This window comes from Lates calcarifer, linkage group LG4, assembly GCF_001640805.2.
Source record: "Lates calcarifer isolate ASB-BC8 linkage group LG4, TLL_Latcal_v3, whole genome shotgun sequence".
Lineage (NCBI taxonomy): Eukaryota > Metazoa > Chordata > Actinopteri > Centropomidae > Lates > Lates calcarifer.
Genome location: NC_066836.1, coordinates 20,476,626 through 20,504,037, shown reverse-complemented (window position 1 = coordinate 20,504,037; position 27,412 = coordinate 20,476,626). Strand labels below are relative to the sequence as shown.

The window sequence follows — 27,412 nt, the reverse complement described above, 5'->3', positions numbered from 1 at the left end:
TCATGCACTTATTCTGCACATGATATAAATAGGGGTCCATAAGGACATGTAAGAAATTTACTATATATACTATTTTTTTAAAAAGAGAAATCTATTTCAATAAAACAGTTTTATGTACATGAATATAACTTTTAATACTAACTGAAACCTGAATGTACACATATAACACAACATGTTGTGCTTATTAGTGTGCCATTATTTTGCTTCAGAACACATTAAACTGCAAAACGCAACACAAAAATCAAATGATTTAAAGATTGATAGCATATAGCAAATGCAGTATTTCTGTTTGAGTATGCATTCATGATATTTATTTACAATTTACCTTTTGGATAAAGCTAAATTCTGCTTCAACTTAGTGTCACATATCTCAGTAGGTGGCAATAACACAGTGTTTGTATCCAGACCCTGCTTGGCTGATAGTATGGCACACTGAGATAGGCCTTCCTTGTGCTTAGGACTACATTTTCATATCTAGTGGTCTCTTCAATATGCTTTTATTTCTGTATTGTTAGATGAAAGCGTATACTACCAAACAGCTTGTTACCCTCTCTGTCTCTCTGCTGCTCTGCAATGGAAATGAGACACAGTTGAAAGTCCCAGTGCTTTAGCAGTGCAAAGTGTTGGGCCTTAGGTGTGGGTGTGTGGGTGAGTATAATACACACATATTTACATCTTTTGTGTGTGTGATGCTGAGCATGTGCATATTTCTGTTTGTTCATTTGTGTATGTGTGTGTGTGTTCACTCACCAACAGCAGACACCCACGGAGACACAGGCCTGTCACGTCCTGTGTGTGAGATAAGCCCTAATGACAACGCCTTGTGACTGATTGAATTTTTGATTTGTCTGCTGACGTCTGTCAAGCTGGCATCCTTTTCATCTGAGATAAAAAAAATGGTGCCTCAAATGTGTGTGTGTGCGTGTGTGAATGTGTGTATGTGTGCCTCTGTACACAGCAGGTGATATTTGCCAATTTAACTCAACAAGAAGAGGCAAGTGAAGCTGTATTTGGGTTAGGGAGTATGTGTATTTAAAGAAAATCATATGTGTGTGTAAGGGTTATTACACCCAAATGAACTTATCAGGCTTGCCCACCATTATTTTTTTCCCTCAACAAACATATTTTAACCTTACCTGACTCAACTCACAGGGTGAGAGTGAAATGCTAGGTCCACACATTCAGGGTTGGCCTACATTAACTGAACCTTTTACCAGGGTTTAGTGACTCTAATGTAAATTGACCATTAATGCTAACAGTTAATACGTCAATTAGCCTGCCGATGCTAATCACTAAAGCTGGTATTTACTACGACATACATCCCAACCATGCATGTAGCTAAGATCAGATCCATACCATACTCTTACTTAAGTGTATAAAACATATTTATGACAACTAATCTGCAACACTGGTCATAATCATCATATGGTGTAGCTATTCAACCCCCACCCCTCACTCTCTTTGATGCATTCAGTGTTTTGTGAACCACATTTCACACTTTTTCCATTCCTAGCACATCTGAAAAAGAGACCACTCCTTCTATGACCGCAAAACTGTAAGGACAGTGTTTTCCTTCACGTCTACATCAGTGTCCTATGATCTCAGTGTTGCCCCCTCTGTCCTCTAATCTTGTTTGTCAGAACTAAATGAGCTGCCCCAGCGAGGTGTGTTAGCCACTAATGAATTTATTGCTTGATAAGAAGGGGGCCCACGCAGCTACAACTTACTGCAGTCATAAAACGCTGGGTAAAAAAAAAAAAAAAAAAAAAAACTACATAATTAACCTTTACAAGCTGTGTGCATAGGTGGTGCTGCTTGATGTGGTGCGTATGCATGTCAGTGGGAGATGTGTGTGTGTGTGTGTGCGCTTTCATCTGTGCTTGTTTGCATGTTTGCTGCAGTGTGTGTTCATACCTGCTGTATAATGTATGTGTGCATACAGTATGTGTGTGGTGCACTCATAGGGAGGAGGCAACACTATTGATAAGGCTTCAGCTACCAATTAATCGTTAATCACATTCTGCCAGATTAACACGTCATCTGATAGACTCCAGACTGACTGGAGACAATAAATACATATAGTCAATAAAACAGCAAAGTCCCATGGGAGAACAGAGAGGTGGGTGGGTGGGATTTTGGGGCTGTCGGAAGTTGACACATGCTCCACAGTGCCAACATCACAAGCTTAACCATAAACCTGATACTGGTTATATGGCTTTACACTCTCGCCTTATCTGGATGTACTCAATTAACACAGACGAGAGGAGAAGGGAAGAGAAGAGAAGAGAAGAGAAGAGAAGAGAAGAGAAGAGAAGAAGAGACATCATTAAGACTGATGTCCACACTTTCTCTTGCCATTCATTCACTAACAGGAAGCCTCTTGTCGTCCAGCAAGACATATAAGACCCGCGATTCTTCTTCTTCTCCTCCTTCTTCTACCACTGAGCCATTTCCTCCATTGTCAAAGACACATACACACTCTAATGGGTAATAGATACAGGACTAATGCCTGGGCTAAGGAATAAAGATAGATGGATAGGGAGGGAGGGAGGAGAAGGAGAGAGGAAAGAAAGAGAGGAGTGAGTTATGAAGCAGAACCCAGGGGGTTAATTTCTCACAGGCAGTTTTCATACGCTACACACACACAGAGTAAAGGTGATGTCTGGCTGTGCCAAGCCAGTAGCATGCTAGTTAAAAGTGAATAAGTTTATGGCCGGTGTAAGCCCTCATACATCAAGGAGCAGTTTGTTTAGCCAGCAGTGTGACAGGGTACAGTAACATGGGCAGGGCAGGAGAGTGGCTACAGCTGTGATAAATGGGGGGTTGCAGGAAGGATAGTGCCTCAGCATCAGTGTGTGTGTGAAAGAGAAAGAGACATCAAAGCATGTTTTTAGCTCTTAGATTAATGGCGATTCCAGTATTTGATCTAAGTGATTTTTTCCCTATTTGAAGAATCTCTTTTTGAAGCTGTAAATATTGCAAACACCCCCCTCGAGTTATCTTGCAGTACCTGGTGTGAAACGATATTTCTCTGCAATATTGACAAAGGCTTATGGGTTGCTGTATAATGTTTTAAATTGCAGAATATTTTTTTCTGCTTCAATTGTAAGTCTTGTTTATCTTTTCAGACAGAGTTGCTTTGAGTAAAGTCGTTAAAAAATCTGAAAGTAAAGGTTTCTTTGGAGTTGTAAAGTGAGTAATCTCATCCCTTTGTATTTCTAGTAATTTAGTTACAAAACAGCTATTTCATCAACATTTGAAAACTAGAAATTAGCTTTTCACTCCATATTCCTCTACATATATTTAGCACTTTTACTTTCCAAATAAAGGTTTTACAGAAAACATAATGCATTGCTCTAACTGTTTAAATGAAGTTCAAATGAGACACACTTCCACCAGCTAAAACAGGGCTACATCCTCTCAGTACATGTACTAATCAAATCTGGAAAAACTCCAGAGTCATTCTGCATAATGTGTACTTTTACTTTACATTTTTCTGATAATGCTTCTCTACTTATGTAAAATTATGAATGCAGGATTTTTACTTGTAATGAGGTATTTTTGCATTGTTGTATTGGTACATTTACATATATAAAAGTCGTCAATACCACTGCTTCTGCTTGTAGTTTCCTCCCCTTTTTTCACCTACTCCTTCCACTCTCACCCTTCTCTCCTTATACCATCCCTCTCTCTCACAGCCCTTGTCAGTCCTCTTTTCCTATCCATGAACATGCTCCTTTTCTCAGCCCTCTGTTCTTACCTCCTCCTCCTCTTCCTCACCCCATCCTTGTCCCAGGCTCTACCCTGCACGATCCAGCTGTGGATCTGACTGTACCACGGTGCTGAAAAACAATAGTCCACTCAGTCTGTGTGAGTGTGTGTGTGTCTATCAGGCTGCGGACAATAGGTTTATTATCAGTTGACCACAATAAGGGCAACAACTCTGTTCTCGTTTGTTCACTGTGGCACTGTGGCACTGTTGCCTGTTGCATTCTCCTTAGTTAGTGTCAGTCAGTCAGTCAGACAGACAGATGGACAGGAAGACAGGACAGATCCAGAGACAGTCAATGCGATAAATAGACATCCATGGAGACAGACAGGTAAACAAGCAGAGAAGGAACGAGCCCCTCGCCATCCAGCCAGCCGCCATTTCTCCCCCAATAACTCACTTTTCTCCCTCTTGGAGAGGGAAAACAATAAGATATAACAATTGGCAAATGGCTGAGGCAGGCAGAGCATTACAAATGAAATGTAATGTTGTTACAGTTTGGAAATAATGAATTATGAGGATAAGCGGGGATCTGTAAAATCGCTGTAGCGATTTACCAGGGTTTCATTTTTCAACTGTATTGAATTATGGGGAATTGGCCTCATTCAACTGCAAAATACAAAATGGGGAAAAGGAGGATGATTCACCGTTACATTCTGTGTGTGTGTGTGTGTGTGTGTGTGTGTGTTAGTGCAAATGCGTGAGTTTATGCAGTGTGTGCAAGCGTGTGCAACCCCTGACTGTTTATCTATTTGCCTGTGTTTATGTGCGTAAGTGTGCACGGATGCCTGCACATTTACATGCATGTGATGTGTGTGTATTTCTCAATGCTGAATGTGCGTGTGTCCAGACATGTGTGTGTGTTTGTGTGTGTGTTCCTCCCCCTAGACCTGTTGAGGGCTTTCTCTCGCTCACCCCACCGCACATGTGATAAATGTCCCTTATCGCCTCTGTCATTGTAATAGCCCCACAACAGGCCCAGAGAGAGAGGCGGAGAGGGGGGAAAAGAAGGATGGAAAGAGGGGTGAGAGAAGGGAGTAGGAGGGGATCGGGCCATGGAGGTATTGAGAGCGACCAAAAAAAAAAAAAAAAAATGGTGAGAGCGGGTGAAAGAGAGAAGAGAGAGGGAGGGATGGTGGAGTGGAATGGGATAGCTGGAGTTATCAGCCGGTCTTGTAGAGGAAGAATACGCATCAAGCTGCCAATCATCCGGCCTGAAAATTGCTCTGAGATTTGAGTCCCCAGACGGTGTGTGTGTGTGTGTGTGTATATGTGTGTGTGTCCAGAGAGAGAGAGTATCCAAAGCCCCTGTCGCCTCTGTGCTATTACTGCCCCCATCCCTTCATCCGACCATCTCGCCCTCCTTTTTTCTCACCATTTTTACAGCTCAAACTCAAAAAAACACATCTCTTCTCTCCCTGTCACTAAAACCTATACTCAAGTTGTTTGAAACACTGTTGTCATCAGTTGCACCAGCTATTAGGGGAGGGTGAGGGATGCAGAGAGAAAGGGAGGAAGAGAGAGGGAGGGATGATAGAGAAGATGGAAAAGACAGGAGAAGAAAGGCAAAGGAGAAAAGAGAGAGAAGGTTAATATGTGAGCAGAAACCATTTCGGTCTCTTTAATTTTCTATTGATCTGAGCTGCAGACCTGTCCCCTCAACCCTGTGTGTGTGTGTGTGTGTGTGTGTGTGTGTACACATATACATGTGTATGTGTGTGAGTTGAAAGCCTTCAAGCTGTCGCCATACTGAATCTGAGAGTACCTGAGAGTAAACAAAAGTAGAGACAGCATCGTCACTGTCCAGTGAAAACCATGAATCTCTTATTTTATTTTTTTCAGATAAACTGAAGGATTGAGGGTTCCTTATTGTGTTGAAGAAATGATCAAACTTCTTAAAAACAAACAAAAAAAGAAACAAAGAAAAAATTAAAAACTCATTGGATTGTCTGAACCGGGCTGTTTCCTGTAATTCATGTAAAGTTTGTGTTTTGGAGATACATGTTTTTTATAGGACAGCAACAATTTGAAGAGAGAAAGTGGTGCGATACATTGTGTGAACAGTGTAAAAATGTGTAAACAGATTAAAATTGTTGCCCTCTGAAGGCAAATAGGAATAACAAACTGCCTTTACTTTTTGTCCAGTTTCATCTGATAATTTTTCTATATTTTGTTCACATTAGTAGAGCAGCAGCTTGTATTATATTTCATGTAAGACATTTCTTCTAAAGAAATTCTGAAACAAGTGAAATGCTTTTGTAAAACAATGGAACTGTTTCATGTATTTGGCTCAAAATGACACTTTTAAGGGGACAAAGATTATAAAATTGTAAAATGAAAGGTTTGGACTTAATAATGGACGTTTTATGGAATGTTCCTTCTTCAGAGAAAAATACCAAAGGCCCCACAAAAGCAAAGTGTAGTGAAACATCCCCCTCTATTGGGCACTTTGATACCACCAGGCAGAGCGAGTGAGGGAAGCAGAGGACAAAAGCGGAAAGGAGAGGAAAGGAAAGGAAAGGAAAGGAAAGGGGGTAAATAAAGGACAGGAAATGAGAAGCAATGGATGGAGGAGGAGATGATAGGCAGAGTCCTGTAGAGCAGAGCGATAGCACATTGATAAAGATCACAATGATGTCCAATTGCAACTGCTGTGTGATGCAATCACACTGTCACACACACACACACACACACACACTCATGCACATAAATAAAATAGCCTCAGGTGTGACCTATGTAATACCCCACTCCAGCAGATAGACAGATTTAGTCTGTACCTATCAAGTGTTATATATATTTTTTGTGTACATTTTTATCCATTTCTGGGTTGTATAGCACAGCACAAGGACTGAGTAACAGACAGACAGGCTGACAGACAGAGGCATCAGAAAGAATGTAGTGTGGGTATAGAGTATTCATGTATTTTCGGCTGAACCAAAGCCATAAGACAACATGATTTTTCCATCTGGATTGGCTCTTTTCTCAAGTGGTACAAGTCAGTGTGGGTACAATTTAACAATTTGTTCTAATGTTTTCATGTTATTTTATTTTTATTTTTATTACTCTCTAAAATCTCATTTTAGAACAAAAGTGTTCATATAAATTATATTATGTGAGAGCTATATAAATGACTCTCTGTGACATTATGAAATGTTGTGAAAGTCGTGTTTTCACAAGCAAACCCTTGTCTGGTCCAGTTTAGAGCCAGGGAACACTCTGATTCTTGGAACTCAGGGTGACCCGCAGTGCCCACTGTCATGAGGACATGGCAGGCACCCAAACCACAACACAGCACCCCAAGGCGTAGGCCTGACCAGGAACTTAGGAAAGTTTTCATTATCTGGGTTGCAGTCATTTTTCCAAAGGGGCCTGTGGTCCATTTTTATTCCAACCAGGGCAACTGACACCCAAGGAAAACACTAAATTCCCATCAGTAACTAACATATACGTTTATCCTCAGTGTAAATAATTACACAGTATTTAACTCTTACAACCTGGCCAAACTCTGTTCGTAACACAAGTTTTGTTCTCATCAAACTTGCCATCTAAGTTGTGCCAACAGAGATTACCGAGATGCAGGAGGTTTGCTTTGTGTTCGTTTGATTTCTATTCCAGTGACACTCCGGTGAGAGGGGTAATATAGCAGACAGCTAGACAGACAGCGAGATAGATGGAAGGCCAGACTGCTCCCCTTGTATGAAGGATTATCCCCTATCCTCTGTTTGTGACAAGAGCTGATAAGGGCCTGAGAGGAGAGGCAGCAAGAGGCTGAGAGGGCCAGTGACACACACACACACACACACACACACACACACACACACACACACACACACATATGCACATATAATCCACAGTGAGAAAGATATCAATCCATCATTTAGAGCCGGGGATTCAGCAAGAGGAAATAGGTTCTTCTCAATTGCTGACAAGCCAACACACACGCACACACACACACATACATACAGACACACACACGCCTACAATAGCATATGCTGTACAAAGGGCTCATGAGGTTTCAGAGCTGAATGGGGCTGTTTGAATGACTGTTCAATTTCATCTATTTATCTGATTTACATTTGGCTATTGTTGTCACCACAGATGTATATCAGTGTTTTTATGGCCATTTTTGTGTAATAGAAACTCTAAATCTAAATGTTCCAAAGTTTGCTGTAAATCCAATTTTTTTCCTGTTCAAAGTCAAAACTCATTTAAAGAAGGAAGCGGAACACATGGATACATGCAACACAGTCTTTTATTAATCTTTTGTTTAATTTAGCTTTTACTCACAGTAAATGTATTTGTTCTAAAAATTTATCATCTGAACCATCATCTGAAAAAAGTTTAATTAAATGCATGTATTAGCGTGAAATATAGTTTAAGGACTTTTTTAGATGCACCTTTTTTGCAATATTGAAGGATGCATTTCAAGAAGAAATCATGCATTTAGAGGAAAAAGAAAACGAGTGACAGGTAGGAGAACTTCAGAGGGTCATAATACCAAGGTCCAGCCATCCTTTTGTTGGAGAGAAACAGCACAGGAATGGAAAACAAAAAAAATGTGGCGAACGTGATATAGTATTCAAAGTACTGAAGTACAATTCCATCTCCCAGTGTGAGCGTGACAGATGACCAGACAAACATAAAAAATCCCCACTCCTCTCCTTGACATGACCACATCTCTTGAGGGATACATATGTGCGTGAGCGTGTGCGAGCATTAACATGAATCTGATATGCGTGTCGGAGAATGCGGCAGGTGGAGCGCGGGGCAGCAAAAATCATATCAAACCATGGAAATGATCTGTATTCACTTCTACCTGTTCTATCTTTTTACTTCTTTGTCTTTCTTCTGCCACTATGTCTCACTGTAACCTGATTTCTGAATGTGGAGGAGAAACAGAGAGAGTTGTGAGTGCTGCTATTGATTACAGTTTGCAACAACAGGTCAAAGGGTTAACATGTGTAAGAGGAACCTTATTGCAAGGTGTGTGGGGGGTAGCTGCAGTGGGAAGTGGTTAAGGAGGTGCCTAAGGGTCTGCAGGGGCCTTAAAGATGATATAATACACTCACAGCCTTGGCTGAAGAGCTCAGCTTGATTTCCTGAAATATAGAGCACGATGTCTTGAAATAAAAACGTATGCTTTGGTGGGGGAGAGTGGTCCTGCTGTTACAAATGAATAGAGAGAGCTCTGTTGGTGGATTTTTGATGCTTTGAATCAACTGATTTTTAATCAATTCAGTAACTATGACGTTTAGCTGTAAATATGAAAGACATACTTTTGAGTGTGCTTAGTGCTTTCTGCAACAATCAGTTATACCAACGTGACAGGAGAATTTCTTTTATCAGGAATAATGCTGAAATATTAATAACAAATGGCCGTCACATATGCATTTATTGTTTTATTAAATTGTCCAGGATAAGCATGATATGGTCAAGAAAACTTTATAGAGGCTTTAAAGGTGGGAGAAAAAAATCCTTTCACAAACATCACCTCACCATTCTCCACTTTATAGTTCCTGGCTCCTTAGAAAAAGACGAGATAGCAAGAGAAAACCTGATGAAAAATAGAAGGTGACACAGAGAAGGTGAAAGAGATCCAAAGAGTAAGGAGAGAAATAATTTAGTCTAAGAAGGACAAAGACAAAATGTGTGAGTAGAGACAGAGAGGGAGGGAGGGCGTATTTGGCCCTGCATTGCTAAGCGCCAGGTTAGGTGGCAGGGCCATTTGGCGAAGGCGCCGGTGCTAGACTTGATGGATGAGACAAACTGCAAGCTCTTCTCTCTTGTAACTTTAAAATCATTAAGCCTTTTACACGGCCATGCAGATTTTTATAGCCACCTCAGACAATCTGCCGCTGTTCATGTCTTTAGATCGGCGGGGTGGTGAGAGAAGACACACAGAGGGAGGACGTGATCATTAGAACTTTATCTAACGTGCTGCATATTCACTCAAAGTTACAATGATTTGAAAAACGCCTCTTGAAATCTACAGTAGTTTACAATTAGTTTTTGTTTCATCATTTCTGTAAAGCAACACTAAAGATTGATTTTAATAAAGGTTGAATTTCTCTGCAATGTGCTCAGGGATACTGCCTCACAAAGGCAAAGAGCAGTTAGTGCAACAGTTAGTGCAACAGCAAGGATTTTTACTTGATGTAGGTCTTGTGGTTGGCTGTTTCTCTGTCACCAAGTATATTAAAGTCACTGCAGCCTGGTTGGCAACGCAAAACCAAAATACAGTAATTGTATAGTCAGACTGAAGTATTTACAGCTTGGTTTTTAGCTCTGTTTGTAGTTTGGTAGCTTTTTCGTCCCTTAACTCAATTTTCCATCAAATCTTCAGTTATTTCATTTTGTATTTAAAGGGCTGTTTAGACCTAGTACTTAAAGACTTTTATGTTTCTTTTGATGCTGTTCAATTTTTTTTTAAATTATCCAAAGGATTTGGTGTTGTTTATGGTCGGGAAACTTAAATTGTATTTGAGTAACAATGTAAATATTCAGCCCCCCTCCAAAAAAAAAGGATTAATAAACACCAAGATCTGAGACACAGTTTGTTCATAGCGCTGGATGAAAATATTCAAACCTTCTAAATGAAATAATGTGGAATTTAGGTTTATCCATAGGACCTTTCAGATTTCACATCTCATCCTTGTGATGCTGCTATCATAAAGCAGGTGAAAATGAAGTTCAGGTACGCAGCAGGTAATCTGGTGCTGAGAGGACAGCATGACATTGATCTAAGATTTTAATCTGCTGCTCCTCTTTGCCAGGCACGTTTTGCAATAACAAACACAGCCATGTATAACCAGGAGATACATGCTGAGGATATGAGTTCTGTTAACAAAACCTAGTTAGCTGAGACAAACTTCTACACAGCAAATAAAGGAAATGCACACAGTGACATAACATAATCATATCACTTTTTTCTTTTTTTTTCATTTTCCTGCATGTGTGTGTGAGTGTGTTTGAGACAGAGAAAGGCCAAGGATATTAATAATAAAACAGCAGCAACAACAGGGTAGGTGTTACTGCGATGCGCTCTAAATATTATCAATAACAAGCTGCATATGTACGTAAGTGCAAGCATGCCTCCATCCATCCATCCATCAATTCATCTATTCATCCATCCATCCATCCCTCTCATTCTCCCTCCACAGGCTGCCTCCTCCGCTGTTAGGATTCAATTAACACAGTGCAGGCAGCCACGGCACCCTCATTAAAGCTAATTAGTTAAAACATCAGCCAATCTAGCGTTAATTGGCTTTGGTAATTAATTCAGCCGCTAGACCATATGAAAGCACCAGGGAGAGAGATAAAGAGAGGGAGGGAGAGAGAGAGAGAGAGAGGCAAGAGAAGAGGAGGGATCAGGAGAGAGAAGAGGGGAGAGAAGAGATGAAAGAAGACAGAATGAAAGAAAAAAGGGAAGTAAATGAGACAGACATAACGAGTACGAGAGATGATGTGTAGGAAAAACTGATTTCTGTAAGCTCAGTCTCTGACATTCAACTGAATGATAAAGGAAGTTATAGTTACAGTTATATTAACATGCAATGTAATTTTCACATGTGCACATATTCACATATTCTGCTCATTGTTACTTAGCACACACATACACATAAGTGGGGTGTGTGTGTGTGTGTGTGTGTGTGTGTGTTTAGTGATTAAGGCTGACTCAGGGCGTCTATTCCAGACTTGCTGATGTCCCTCTTTGCCCACTGACACGGCATGTTCACGTTGTGATGAGGCCCTTTGGGATGGAAATGAGTGCCGACAGGCCTCACGCCCACACCTCTCCGTTAGGTATCCCTCCTCCTCCTCCTCCTCCTCCTCCTCCTCCACAGCTGAGGAAGGAGAAATGGAACCCAGTCAGTCAGCAAAGAGACAAGAAAATAGAGGCCATAGGTCAGCGAGAGCACATTTACAATTTTTTTTTTTTTTTGGTTGATAATCATAGTGGTGAGTGTAACAGTAAAACACATATAGACCATGATATAGCAAATATTTTACTGTGCAGTAACACATTAGATTGTGTTGTCCAGGTTCAAACATTACACCAGTAATGAATACTTTTATTCATCTGCCTTTAATATTAAAAATGCACAAGTTTCCAAAATCATGAAATATTAATTACTAATTACAAGTATTAATTATTCATTATTAATTATGAGATATTTTAATGTGTGGATTATGATGAGATAACTCATTTTTTGAAGAGAAAGGGAAGAACATGGCATCTGCTGTCTATTTTTCTTTTCTTTTTTTTCCTTTATCCGGCAGGTAGTGTCAGGAAGCTGTGGCTTGAAGTGTATGTGTGTGTGTCTGAGTGTGTGATAAGGGTCTTGAGTTGAGATTTGGCCTACAGCGGCTGCATGCACATCTGCTCTGTGGGTCAGTGCTTGGTTAATGCTCCATTAATTTACTCCCCCCCCCCCTTTACACACACACACGACACACACACACTGACAAGGTGATTGATTGAATAAACAGCTGTCAGTAACCTCACTAGCATCACACCACTGTCTTTCAGGCAGACACACAAACGTGCGTGGCAGGTTCCCAGGAGTAAAAAACCAACATTACACATGCTGACACATGCACGCACACACACGCACACACACACACACACACACACAGGGATCATCAGATGACCATTTGTCAGCACATGTTCAGACCAGGCAGCTGATGATTTATGATGTGTTAATTTCTTGGTCCTTCTCTTTTGCTTTCCTAAATCCTGCAAATTTCATAGACGTTTCTGTAATTTTTGCTCTCTGTTTTACAAGCAAAGCAGCCTTGAAAAGTCCCAAATCTTTTCCCAGTGACAGAAAGATGGAATATTCTGAATTTAGCAACAGCCACCGTTTTCCCACGTTGCCAAATGTCCTGTCCCTGTAAAATAAATGTATCTTCCAATTTACATCTCACTCCACTTCTCACAGTGCAACAAGCACATGTCCTCAGAAATATTTTGAGTCCCTTGACTTAAACAGACAGCAAACACATCTACACTTCTGCACTCACTCACACATACACACACACACCTTTCCCCTCTCTATCCCTCTATCCGGCTACCTCTTCATCCCTCCTCTCCACCGCGCCGACATTTCATTTGCTTTTCTAAAAGTGACAACCCCAGGGAGCGAGGGGAGGGAGGGAGGGAGGGATAGTGAAAGAGCCTGGTGATGAGTTTTGAGCAGGGCGTGGAGGAGTGCTATTTAAAAGTGCCATGCATCACTGTCAGGTAGTGAGACCACGCAAACGCATACACACGCACACACACACATGCGTGCGGTCAGACAGACACAGGAAACACACATATGCACAGAGTAGAGCGACGCAGCCTGGGTGGCAAACTGAAGCTGACCCCCGTTCCATTTCATCAAATGTCCTCTGAATGAGCCACACAGCCTCATCTATTTTGCACACACACACACACACACACACACACACACAGAGCTAGTGATCAGCCTAGTGTCTGGCCTGCTTAAATCACAGCTCACTTAAGAAAAAAACATATCACTTCACTGGGAGGCACACACACACACACACACCTTGCTAGTCCCATTTGTGTTAATACGGCCCCTGGTTTTGGGCTTTAGGGCTCATATTTGCCATTATGGAGATGATGGCTTTACGGGAGGCCTCTCACCTCACCTTGCGTTGGTTGGGGAGAAGAGAGGGGAGAGTCGAAATGAAGGCTGACACCTCTGCTGGATTTATTTGATTGTGGATGCGAGGCAGTGTCATTCTGGAGAAGGGGAGAATAAGAGGGGGGATGAGATGGGGAGGAAGGAGGAGGGGGAGGAGGCTCCGGACCCTTGGGCTAAGTGAAAAGAAGAAGAGGAGAAGATGGTGGGGTGGAGGGAAAAAAGGGAGAGGGAACGAAAGAAAGAGAGAGAAAGAGAGAGAGAGGATATAAAAAGGGAAAGATTGGAGGGGGAGCAGAAGTGGCCCTCTTTCCCTTTCCGTGAATCAAATCAAATTCCCCTTATCGCACATTATTTGAAGAGGTTATCGGGCGCGGTAATGCGGTTACACGCCGGGCCGCGGCTGAGAGATTTCCTTGTTTACCGATGTTGGCGGGTGTTATAGCTAACCGGCCGGGCGAGCTGCGAGAGGAGGAGGGGGCGGTGGAGAAGGGAGGAGGAGGGAAAGACGAGAAAAGAGGGGTAGCGGGCATAAACACTTGATGCATGTCAGAAAACTCATTTAGGGGAACAACAAGGAGGGGAATGGAAGTGTGTTTCTACACGCACACACACACAAGGAGAAGACAGTTGTTCAAGGACAGAAAAACAGCCTCTACATGTAGACACTTAGTAATTCCATTTGGGAAATGTGCTTGTGTGTTTTGCAAGTGTGTGTGTGCATGTGTGTCGCCCACAAACATACTGTATATGTGCCAACTCATAAATCCGGCCCTCCTCTTTTCTGACTCTTATTGTTGTGTTTAAATCCAGTTTACATGCTCAGTGCTCATTAGCTGATTGTGTGTATAATTTACAAGTTAATTCAATCCCTCGCAGTGGATTTTAAAGATAGGAAAGCTCACAGTGAGTCAGACATTTCTTTCAATTGAGCTGCTTGCATCTTGTAAAAGCATTCGAATGTAGAACTTCAGTTAATTCCTGTTTGGTTTAAGATAATATCCATTTGATTTACAGGCAGTACATAACAGATTTTTTTAGTTTTTGGTTTCAGGGACAGTCCGACATACACCTATACTCCTGTTTCCTGAGAGGCAGGATGATGGGCAAGATAAAAGCAAAAGGGATGACACGCAATACAGGTCATTAAATGGGATTTGGACCCACAGTGTTGTGAGTACAAGGTTTGCCTCTTAGCCCATTGAGCCATGAGGACACCCCAAATGGTTTTTTATCTGTGGTCCCATTGAGAGCAAGTATCGAGCTGACAATCCCTGTCCTCTCTGGAGGTGGCCTTTTACCTCAGCTCATTGTAGTCTGTGACTGGGAGCCCGCGCTATCTAGCATCTATTGATTCCCACTTCATCTGGACCAAAGGGATGCAGGGAGAGGGGGAGAGAGACACTGAGAGACAGTGAGAGGGAGAGGGAGAGAGACAGAGAGAGAGGTGTGTGTGTATGTGTGTGCAGCAGAGGAGAAAAGTAAAAAAAGAAGCAAGATGAAGGATGCTGCAAGTGTTAAAAGCGATTAAATTTGCCATATGATGATGGACATCATCTGATGAATTTTCAGTAAAGAGCTAAATCCTCTAAAAGCTACAATAATCATGCAGCTGCAGGTGCACAAAGACAGAAAGAAGGAAAGATTGTAAGAGAAAGAATGAAAGATGACAGGCAGAAAGGTAAGATGTACTGAGGAAGAAAGGCCAGAGGAAAGTAAGGAAATAAAGGAAGGAAAGCAGGAAGGAAAGGAAAAATTATTAGGATGAAAGTGAGGGTGAAAGTGAAACAATACAAAAGGGAGGGAGGATTCCTCCTCTTTGCTCTCCACTCTTCCATATGATCTAGCTCTATCCTCCTCACCATCTGGTGTCTATAATTGCCTGTCTAGTTGTGTGTGAAATCCCTGTCATTATTTAAAATGTACAGAATTATAGAAGCCTAATCAAGGATCTTATGTGATGTTGAATATGGATTATATGTGGGTTTGTTTTTGTTTTTTTGATTTTTTACATTTTTAATATTAAATGGGGCTGTTTTTGGCCTTGTTTATGTCGAGTCAAGCTGCTTTATTTCTTTAACAGCTCGAAAAACGTACTTACATGGCTTCATTATATTAATACTTGATGATTTTGAAACTGATATTTTTCAGGTCCACTACAGAAAATGACCCATTGCTTCTGCTGTGGTTCCCAGAGACCCCTGTGTCTATATTTGTGGTTGGTGTTGACTGTACTGTATGCAGCACTGCTCCTCCCAAATCCAAAATAGGACTATTTGGATATCTGTTATTAGAGAATTTTATGATTCTTCTGTACATTCCTGTGTCAAAGTCACACACCTACTGTACAGCAGAAATGAGTGACGCTCTGGATTGAGTCAGTCCAGCTGAGGTGTACATGTCAGCGCTCCAGCAGCCAGTAAATAAATCAGACAGAAGATGCAAAAAGTCAGAGGATATGCTTCCTGCCAGCTGAGTGACATATTGTTTAGTGACATGAACAAAAACCAGCGAGCACCATTAACTGGGGCAAGTGACAGAGATGAAAAGGAGGGAAGTTGGTGTAAGAAGAGGGAGTGATGGAGAGATGGGTTTGGGGTTAAATAAAGAGGGGGATAGGGTCTGGAAGGAGAAACAAGAGGGTGCAATCGGGAAGACTGGAGATAGAGGGAGTAGGAGAGAGTGAGGTGGAAAGACAGATGGAGGGAAAGAGAAGGGAAAGAAAGAGAGATGAGACAATCCATCTTGGCACATTAGGGGGGATCAGGCCAACACTCCATCATGGCTGTCAGAGAGATGCACACCTCCTCTCTCCTCTCCTCCATCCACGCATCCATCCATCCCTCGTTCGCTCCGCCAGCTGGCATTCACTGAGGAATCTCGACACTAAAAAGTCCTGTCAGGCCTATTTCCTTGTTATTGTCCAGCCCTCTTCTCACCTCCACCCTCTCCCCCCACCCACCCTCTCTGACTCCAGTACCTTCTCTCTGCTCCCCGAGATTAAACGCACCCTTGTTGTGCCGCAGGGTGTGTGTGTGTGTGTGTGTGTATTTGTTGAGCTGTGAGGTCCAAAGCAGGACATGTGGGTTGTGTGTGTGTGTGTGTGTGTGTGTGCGCGTGTGTGTGTTGCCCCCACATTAATCATCTTTAAGGCGCTGACAAGCCCCGTGTGCGACATCACATCACCCCCCCCCCTCTTTTTCTCTTCTTCTTTTTCTTCTCCTCTTCCACTGGATTTATCTGTTCGTCCACCTCTCTCCCCATCACTCACTTCCCTCAGGGAGCGTTTGACAGAGAGAAGGGGAAAAATTGAGGGAGAGAAAGAAAGAAAGGTAGAAGTGTGAAAGAATGAGAGAGATTGACAGCAGAAAAAGGTGAGCAGAAACATGAAAAAGAAAAAAGGGAAGACAGAGAGAAAGAAGGGAAAATAAAACTGATAAGAGACAAAACAAATTACAGACAAAGATGAAAAGTAAACATATGGACATAAGTCTTTCAATTTAGCAAAATTTTGAATGATTAGCATTAGAAAATATATATTTTGAAGGACTCAAGTTGGAACATTGACTTAATTTGTTGTAATGATATCATTTCATTTGTTGGATAAATACTGTAACTGAGAATCTGAATGGGTGACTGCTGGTGTTTTTAATCACTCTGAACTTCAGATGATCAAATTAATTATTATTTATCAAATAAAAAGTATATATACATTCTATTCTGTTTTATTCTGTTCTATTCTTTCATGGGTGTTGATTTCCCACCTGTTCCACCACATCAGAGCCAGTATAATTTGAATGTATATGTGTTTTCTGTTAACAGGTTGTTTTGGGGCCTTTTTGTAAAAATTGAATTCAAATCAATTCACAGAACACAAAACTCCTCCACTTAAGTCTTCTCTTTTGTTGATTGTTGCCGTTCTTTTGTCACACCCATGCATTTACATTCTGTTATCATCAGCCTATCACCTGCACAAATAAAAGTCACATCCACAAAGAAAATTACACAAATCAAAAGAAAATCACTGCACATTGAAATGCAAAAAAGTAAACTCACAATGTGCAAAATAAGCTTTTTTTTTAAATGTGATATTGCAAAAGCCTAAAAATAATCAAGCATAGGCATGTTTGTGTGCATGCCTGTGTGTGTGTGTGTCCATGTCCTCCAGGTGTGTGTTTGCCCGCAGAATAGAAAGAGCCCCATCAGCTGCAGACAGGGATTGGATCTTTCTTTGTTTGCTGTGGTGGATGGTGACGGCTTCAGCATGACTCAAATTATCTTGTCAAAGCAATAAAGGGGAGAAGGGAGGAGAGGGGGGTAGAAAAAAAGAGATGGAGAAACAAGGAGAGAAAGGGAAATATACCAAAGGGAGCACAGTGGACGAGACAATAAGGCAGAGAAGAGGAGAAGGAAAGAAAGGAGATGAGAAACATAGATGAATAGAGAGATGAGGGGATGGAAAGAAAGTGAAATAATGGAAGAAGAGATATGAGGTAGAGGAGGAGAAAGAAATGAAACAAATAAAAGGGTGGTAGGGAGCAGAAAATTAGAAATGGATGAGAGAAAGTGTGTGGGAGGGATAGGTGTGGAAAAAGAAAAAAAAGAAGAGGTAGAGAAAGGTGGCAGAGAGAGAGATAGAGAGTAATCGATTACCTATTTTTCAAAGTCACTTAACGTGTCCAGTGCTGTGGGCTCTGTTAAGTAGCAGTGCAGGAGAATGGGAGGCCGGTATGCACACACACGCTCCGAGGAAGAGAGGGAGGGAGGGAATGACGTGTGTGGCATTGTGTGTGTGTGTATGTGTGTGTTCGCTGCTAGTTGTCTCTTGATGAGTCCTCTTGCAGGAAACTGTTCTGACAGACCAATATGTGAGCAAGGATACATGTCCCCAGAGGGCTGCATGTGCATGTCTATGTATATGTGTGTGTGTTTGTGCGTAAGAAGAGAGAAACACAGAAGACAAGACAGATGGGGGTCCCCTTACCTGGTCCTCCTGTTACCGTGGTGACAAGCAGTCTAAACAGGATATCCTGCCTAAGGCGGAGCCTATTGTTCGTGGCCTAAAAAAAGCCCATTTGATTGGCTAAATACAGGAAATTTAGGAAGTGTCCTCCAACATTAAGCACCGAGACACTTTCAATAGATGATATTTTTAGCCAACTTAGACATGCTCAAAGATAAACTTGAGAAAGTAGGATGTGCAGTACTATACACACACTTACGCACACACAAACATAAAGGCTGTTTTGCTGAGTGCACACTTAACAATACACACACTGTTCACACATACCCCCAGAAACACAATGACACACAGACACACACGTACAGGTGCACCCCACCCTGTGCCCTGCTGATCAAGGACAATGAAGTGAGGTAGTGTTGGCAGACTCAATACAGCATTATCTCATCCATGGCTGATTCTTTAAATCTGCTTTGACCTGTGAGAAACATTACACAATGGAGCCTGTGCAGCACTCTGCTCCCCATTTGGGGCATGTGTGTAATGTGCAGAATTAAATTGCACATCCACTGAAAGGTGCTATATGTATATTTTAGCTATCGCTATATAGCCAATGTTAGCATTAATAGCTGTTTACTTACCAGTCTGAAAGAAACATTGCAAGTTCAGCATTAAATGTCATTCTTTTACTCGCCAAGAGCTGTCTCCATAGAGGGAAAGCAATGGCAATATTAACTCTTGTTTTGCTTCTACTTCTGTCACCTCTATTTTTCTACAGAAGTTAGCATGCTAACCAGCTAGCCCCGACACGTTCTGTCTTGTTATATGACTGTGATAGTGAGTCACTGTAGCATCCAGTCTGCCCTCACTCTCAGGAATGTGTGTGATTTTAGAGGCAAAAATCACAGCTCAAGCATTTGTGCTTGCAAGAATACACAGGTATACACAAGTTTTGCCCATGATGCTGAATCTTTTCACTAATCTTAATTTTTCACCACAAAAAAAAATTGTTGCTATGAAAAGCCTTGGTGCAGGAGATACCCAATAACTGCAGTAATCTTTGGTGTCCATTTATTTCTCTATGTTGCACTAGTGGCAGTTCAGACAGATAAAACAGACGAAAAGTGAAATGTGATCATTAGCGGTCACTTGAGATTCATTTGAGATTCATTCTGCTGCCATATGTAGACGCAATCCAATATAATGTGTCTGAAAACAAGAAATGTTTGGGTGCTTGGCTCTTGTTTGTCCTATGCACATACTGATGTCTCTCTCTTTGTAATTGCTTCCTATCTCATCTCCAGGTAAAAAGAAGATGTCCCTGTACGACAGCCAGGCTCCAGTCTGTCCCATCTGCCAGGTGCTGCTCAGGCCCGGAGAGCTACAGGAGCACATGGAGACAGAGATAGAGAGGCTAGCCTCCATATGCCTCAGGTAGGTTGTTAATACATCTCCCTCTTTCTCTCAGATACACAAACACACACACACACAATGTACACTTTCTTCATTCAAGTCAAAGTTGAAATCACAATTGAGCTAACCAACCGAGCAAGCTAACCAGATAAAACAAGCTTAAGCTAAGCTAAACTTAACTGCTTATCTTTGTTTACGCAGTGAAAACAAAAAGTCTGAATGTCAAAAAAGCTTAGATTTTGATTTTTAGCTTGACTCAAGTGACATTATCTGGACACTAATATAGCAAGAAAGGTAAACAAGACTTTGAGGAGTCATAAAGATGAATATAATATAAGCTTTAACTCAGTTTTTATGTCAGGCTCAGGGACGCTTTTTTTTTCCAAGCTGAGATTTTGGTGCCATAAATCTGCATAAAAGGCAGAGGCACGCCATCGACGTAGCGCTAAGTGTTTCCTACAGGGATTAGGATTCAAACCTGTGACCCGAAGTTCACTGCTGCCCCCTTCTTCTCCTCATGGCAGTTGCACGAGCTGTTTTACGGTGGATAAATCAACTACAAGCCCTTTTAACGATGGGACACAACCATTAGGATCCATATTTCACCTTGACCGCACGTCTGGCTGTGTGTAATGTGTGTGTATGTGTGTGCGCTTGTGTACATACATGTGTGGCCTGTGTGTGGGTGTGTTGCTGTGTGACCCGGTGTCCACCTAAGCGGCCCAGCTTTATGATAGTCCCCATTAACCCGGAGGAATGGGGCAACAGATAGCGTCACCCCACGTGGAAATCACACTTCATTTACCCCCGTTTACACCTACTACACCCCTCCTCCTGTCTGTACATCAGTCCTCCTTATTCCCCCTCTTCTTCTCTCTGCTGTGATCACTCTATCCTCCTTTCTTGCCTTCTTGTCTTCCCATCTCTCCATATTTCTTTTTTTCCTTCATTTTTCCTAATGCTCCCTATTCTCTCTTGTCCTCACCCTTCTCATTTTCTCCTCTTCACAACTTTCCATCTTTCTTACCATCACTACATGATTTTGCTTTGTTTCCAGAAGCTGTAAACTAACATTTAATTAGCCATACACCAAAGTACTGTCCTGGGATAAACCCATTGTCCTCAGAGTGAATGGGTCAACATGTATAATTGTTCTTGGCTTTGAGAGGTGGAAAGGATGTATGTAGAGACAGACAGACAGTTAGAGAGGAAGCTTATATCACAACACATTCTCACTCCACCAGCTCGTCACATCGGACGCTTGGTCAGGAACGATTCAGTGATTACTGAAGCAGACTGCAACATAGGGTTTTTTTTTTTTTTTTTTAGCATTACATTTATTAATGGCTGTGGAGTCACCAGGAAGCAGTAGGTGGATGCAAGGCTCAAAAAGCACAGGACTGCGAACACGAAGGAAACAGATGTTTGTTTGCAAGATGAAGAATATAATTGTAAATAATAATAAAAAATAAATAAATAAAATAAAAAAATCTCATCACAAGTTTCACTTGGAGCTTTCAGCCTCATCTCATGCCCTTCATCGGTGGATAGAGTTTGCTCTGTTGTCACAGAAATGGTTTAGTTGTTATCCAGAGTTCCTTTAACAATTAAACCATCAACTAACTCTGTCATGAGATGTGGCTGAAAGCTCTGGAAAAACCAAGTAAACTGAGCTTGAGATTAGAGCTCTAATAGAGTAGAATAGGAAGAACAGCAAGGCAAGACTCAGCCATCCATCATCAGGTGATATAGTGAGGTATATGTGTATGTGCTTCAATAATTAATAAAGGTTAGTAGTCTGCCCTTCCCTCTGGGGGTCTGAGATACTCCATAAGCCAGGGGAAGCTCAAAACCCGCATACACACACATACACACACACACACACACACACACACACACACACACACACACACACACACATGGTTATTTAAGGAAACAGCATCATCCCTGGGTGAGATGGGATGGTGGCCAGCGTCACGGCTGGCTGATTTAGCTACTCACCATTAACCCATCCTATACATACATACACCACAAGAGAAAAAAAAGAGGACAAGAGAGGGGGGAGGAGAAAAAAAAGATACAATTTTAACATATTTTTGAGAGAAATTTCCTTTACACACACACAAAGTCGCAGAATGTCTCAGTGTGACTTTGTATGTTTGTGCATGTTTGAGGGAATGTGAGCAGGAGATGAAATGAAGCCAGAAAACGTATGTGTGTGTGTGTGTGTTATATCGCAAAAGCAACCTCGTTCTATGTAACATGCACACACGCACACACACACACACACACACACTGTCTTCCCCTCTCCCTCTCTCTGGCTCTCTGCATGGTATCAGCCATCATTGAAAGTGACAGTGGGAATTTGGTCCAATTTGTAGTAAATCTGCCTTTAATGACGACCAGCACTTGCTGAATGAAAGAGCTGTGGGTATGGAGACGAAGGTGTGCGTGTTTGAGTATGCCGGTGCGAAAAATGTGTGTGTCCCATATCTGCCTGGTCTCCTCTACAGATATCTGTCCTTCTGTGTGTTTGCTTGGTTTCTATTTCCTCTCCTCTCCTTTCTGTTCTGTTCTCCCTGTGTGTGTCTGTGTGTGTGTGTGTGTGTGTGTGTGTGTGTGTTTGATTACAACTGCCAACCTGTCCTCTCTTGTGACTGTGAGCTCCGTCGCTTGTTCATGGGCCACAGCCTCTCATGTATGGACATGGAAATCACACACACACACACACACACGTAGAGTTGAGCAAATGGAAATCTATCATGCCCTGTACATGTCAGGTGGCTCGTGGGGGCAAAGTAATCTACATACCCCATCACCCCTCCTCTTCATATCCCCTCTTCTTCCTCCTCCTCCTCCATAATCAATTTGCCTCCACTAGAGGAGCCCCCACCTCTCTAGCAGACAACACAAAAAGGCAAAAAGCAATCAGTATGGTGAGGTTAGCACCATTCCTGCATTCCTCCTTCATCTATTCTACCCAACTCCCACTGAAAAAAAAAAACTTCTCTCTCTCTGCTCTCCTTTGGTAGGAAGAGGAGGAGGGAGGGACAGAGTGCCCTGCTAGCTGTCAGTCAAACTTGATCTATTTCTGCTTGTGTAGGATTGATGCAGATTTAATCAGGTTTGGGGAGGGTGGGCAGCGTTGCTGATTGGGATTGCTTCCAAATTACTAATCAACCCAATGCAAACTATTGCTGTACTGACTACTGACACAGGAGATTGGTCCAGATAAAACTAAGTAGCTGATGTAATCTGAGTATCTTGTGGGTTATTTTTGCTTGATTATTTTTCAAATATACTTTTTCTAGTTGTTGTAATAATTTTAAAATGTTGCACACTATTAGGTAGCTGGCAGGCCGTTTCATTTTTTTTCAGTTTTTGACAAGTTTTAGATGCAACAACAATATATAACTGGAGCTACAGATCACAACAATGATTGTCATTGTTGTGATCTGTAGTTCCAGTTATATATTGTTATTGTTGAGCAGTAATTAACAGGAAATCACAAAGATCATTCATCTTATACAAATGATGAAAGGTCATTCATCATGCTGTAATTCTGGTATCACAGAACAAAGTTACACTAACATCTCAAATGAAACTTATGATGATTCCTCACTATAGTGGCAAAGTATTGTGAGAGATGCAGAGCAGTGTAGATTAATGTAACATCACTTCACAGAAGTTCTGAATCCAAACATTTTGAACTTTCCAAAGTTGAAACTATGATTCTGCATTACAAGTTTTTTTTTTCTTCATACAACAAGTTGACTATTGCACTGACTGCTCAACATTAGCTTCCTTATGTATTGGGTAATTTAGCTATAGACTTAAGAATTACTACCGAAAACCTGTGCTACAAATTAGGTGTGTAGCGTTGGTGTTAATTGGCAAAGAGTGACTAACAAAAAATTCAATTCATTCAATTCATTCATTTGAGTTGCAGTATGGGAAATGTATATTTTATTTTTATTTTTTTCAATCAGAATCCTTTACTAATCCCTTGCGGGAAATTGTTGGATTACAAACCCAATCCACAAAAAATAGTGATAATAATAATATAAAATAAAAAAAATAGAAATAAAAGATAGAAAATCAAGAAGAAAATAAAGAAATATACCCCTTCAATATCTGGGCCACTGCTCTCTGCATTTCAGGCACCTTTTTTAAAAAATCTATCTCTTGCAAGTCCCCCAACCTAATGGAAGTATAATACTAAACCAACATGCGTTATATAGTAATATTATAGGAAAAGTTGAATGAATATGAGACAAATATCCACTTTTACTTTATTTTGAAAAACATAAAGTCCATCTCTCCTGCCTTTTCCTCTTTCCTTCATTACCGATGGCAAACAACAAAATGGTACCTTTGACCCCTCAGTTGATCCCTGGCACCTTTATTGTATGACTACTTCCTGTTTATGATCTCACAGGTTCTTATCCCTTCTTTAGGTTGAGTCAGTTCAGAGAAGGTGCTGTATGATGCGATGGGACAATGTGTTGTAAGATTTGTTTGAAACAACCAACATTCCCTCACCTGTCTCACCCTGTTTGCACACATGCCTCATTACCACAACACATTTTAGATTGCTTCATGTCCCATCTTTCATTCCTCCCTCCCTTCCTTTTCCTCTTTGTCTGTCTGTGTGTTTGTTTCACTTTGCTGTGTTGCTCATTTCCACACTCTTCTCCTTGCTTTGAAATGGCAGGCAGCTGGAATTTCCAGCCCCATAACCCTCGCCATCAAAAATTCATAGAACCGGGCAAACAGACGTGTGAAGCTGCGAGAAGAGGCGGTGGTGACACACAAACTCTCCCATCACTCCCTCTCTTTCTTTTTCTCGATTTCTGTCTCCTTTCATCTTTTCCTCACTCGATCTCTCTCTTTATGTTGCCCGCTCTTCCTCTCTCACCACATCTCTCTCTCTCTCTCTCTCACCTCACATTTCATCTCCTTCTACCTCTACCACCACCCCCCCTTCACTCTCCTTTCATCTCTCTATCACCCCCTCTGTCATTCTGGCAATTTCCTCCCATCGTGGCAGGTATACCACTGCTGTCCTCTCTCACTCTCTCTTCCTCTCTTTTCCTCTCTCTCCCTCTCCCTCCTTCTCTTGTTGCTGTTTGACACTGTCAACAAGCAGGTAGAGGTGGCTGTTATTGTTGATGCCTCTGCAGAGGTTCCAGGTAATGAATAAAAGAGAGATAGAGGGAGAAGGAGAGAGAGATGACAGAGACAGAGATAGAAAAGGGGTAAGAGCAGTGTGTGTGTGTGTGTGTGTGTGTGTCCATGTGTGTGTGTGAGTGGGGTGTTGGCAGATTCCCCTGCATTACACGGCAGCTTGACTGTGTCACCCATGTTTATTCTCTTTGTTGGTGGAGGTGAGGCCCGCTGTTCGGCTTTCACACATGAGACACGGACACACACGCATACACGCAGTTGGAAGAGATGCACATGCACATCCACAGAGCACAGAAACAGTAATGATATGTTTTCACAGACAGTTTCACCATGAACAAAAGCTTTTAATGCAAACACATGTGCATACTGTTCAGTTTGACTACACTGTCTTTACAACACATTTAACTAATTTATCTCAGAACAAAAAAGAATCAGTCACATTAGTGCAAAATTGGAGGCTAATGAAAATGAATCACAACTAATAACTGATATTGATAATAACCAACAACTCAACAGGCTAATATCTACTCATTTGATAATTCTTCTGCTTTATTTTGTCAAGTTTTCAGGCTAACCATTCATTACACCACATTCATTCATACCCATTTTTGAACATTCCAACTAAATTTGGAGGATTTAACCAAATCTAGTATGTAATGGATTTATACCCAGCCCATATACTCCATTTCACTCACATTTAGGAGCCAAAGGGTGTTTTCACTGGGCTTTTAAAGGGATACTCAAGCAATTTAATATTTCACTTCCATCAAGTTGGAAGACTCATAAAAGACAGATTAGTGAAATAGTTAAAATCAAAGCACAGCTGCTTCAGTTTTCAGGCCAAAATATCAGAAAATTTAGCCCCTTGTATGTGTCAAGTTCCAAAAACACTGGATCCTATATTCCTCATATTTTCATTAGACTTTTTCTGCCCAGTGAATGTCCACATATTCAAAATCCAAATCTGGAGTCTGTAATACAGGCTTCCTGTTATAAATCTGTTGTGGCCAAACCCAAACCAAAATAATCCTGATGATATCATCAGGGTTATTTTCTCAGACTTGACAAATCTACAGAACAACAAAAGACATGACACAACAGTTTTCGCAGGTTGAGTTGTACTCCCAGTTACTAATAAACTGGTCTTTATCAGTAAAATCTGTGCCTCTTTAAATGCATGGTGTTTGCTCTCATTAAAGATGTAAAGTCTAAACTCATGGTTTGCACCCAAAAAATGTATATATTGGAGTAATGTTGAGTATTTCAGATAGACAAGATGATGTGCAGTACAACTTACTGTATATCACAGGATGTGTATGAGTAAATAATCCTTTCACAGAACTTCATATATCCACCAACCCCTCCCTCATCATATATTCCTAACTCAGCTATGTATCATATTTCACTGGTCTTATTTTTTTCTTGTCTTGCTCTCATGCTTCTTTGTGCACCACTTTGTAAATTCTCCTCTCAGATAAGTGACATATAAATAAGGCTTCTTATTCTTATTATCCACCCATCCATCCATTGAAAAAGGAAATCCCTTGTCTGCCAAGGCATGCTGTCAGATTAGAGGTTGCGCTCAATTCAGTTTCAGGCCCCATTCTTTCCATGGTTTGCCAGTGTGTGTGTGTGTGTGTGTGTGTGTGCGTGTGTGTGTGTATGTGTGTGTGTGTGTGTGTGTGTGTGTGTGTGTGTCCAAGAAGGTCTGGAGTGCTAACAGGGTCTCAAAGCAGACATGACAACCCTGTCTCGCTTTGTCAACATCAAGTCTCTTGCAACAGTTCAAGAGGCTCGGAGAAATTTATCTCTGTGTTCGGGTGAAAGTCAGTGAGAGAAAGAGGCACGTAGAGAAAGGGGTGGGGGGGATGAAAGAAAAGGCGACTAAAAAGAAATGAAAGAACAACAAATCAATTGAGAATGGGGGCATGGTAAATGAAAAGACAGAAAAAATGCCAGAAAAAGAGGTCAGAAATGAAGTGACATGAGAATTGAATGTGTCTGATTTGTTGGCAGAATACAGGGTACTCCATTCATTTCCAATCTAAAATGTTACACATGCACCCATGTGCTTACTGAATCAAATCTGACATATTGGTCCAAGGTGACCCGTCTAAAAAATGACTGGATATTCTACAGCTTCTTCAGAAAATTCAAGGAAGTCTTTGACATTACAGATCTGAACACACATCAGTATACATTGAATAACAACACTTGTAAAACACATAAACAGATTAAACTCTGCACTCCATCATGTAATATAACCTCACTATATTTTATATTTTCTTTATTTCAGTAAGAACCCATCACCCAAGGATGGAGCAGCCACTCCAGGAACCCCGAAGGTGAGTTCAACCTCATTTTCTTGTACAGTATTTATTCACAGGCAGCATGTAATATGATATATACATTTATATAAAGATAAATATTGCT

At 41.3% G+C, this 27,412-nt stretch overlaps 1 protein-coding gene across 5 annotated transcripts in view; it reads left to right on the top strand.

Moving 5' to 3' along the window:
• The window catches only part of rnf220a (ring finger protein 220a), a 170,478-nt gene that overhangs the window by 104,233 nt on the left and 38,833 nt on the right, over window positions 1-27,412 (top strand). For all 5 annotated transcript variants that reach the window (XM_051070167.1, XM_051070166.1, XM_018677563.2 and 2 more), the window contains 2 exons: window positions 19,684-19,813; window positions 27,276-27,324. In XM_051070167.1, coding sequence (XP_050926124.1) covers window positions 19,684-19,813; window positions 27,276-27,324 — 179 coding nt within the window. The remainder of the gene's footprint in view (window positions 1-19,683; window positions 19,814-27,275; window positions 27,325-27,412) is intronic.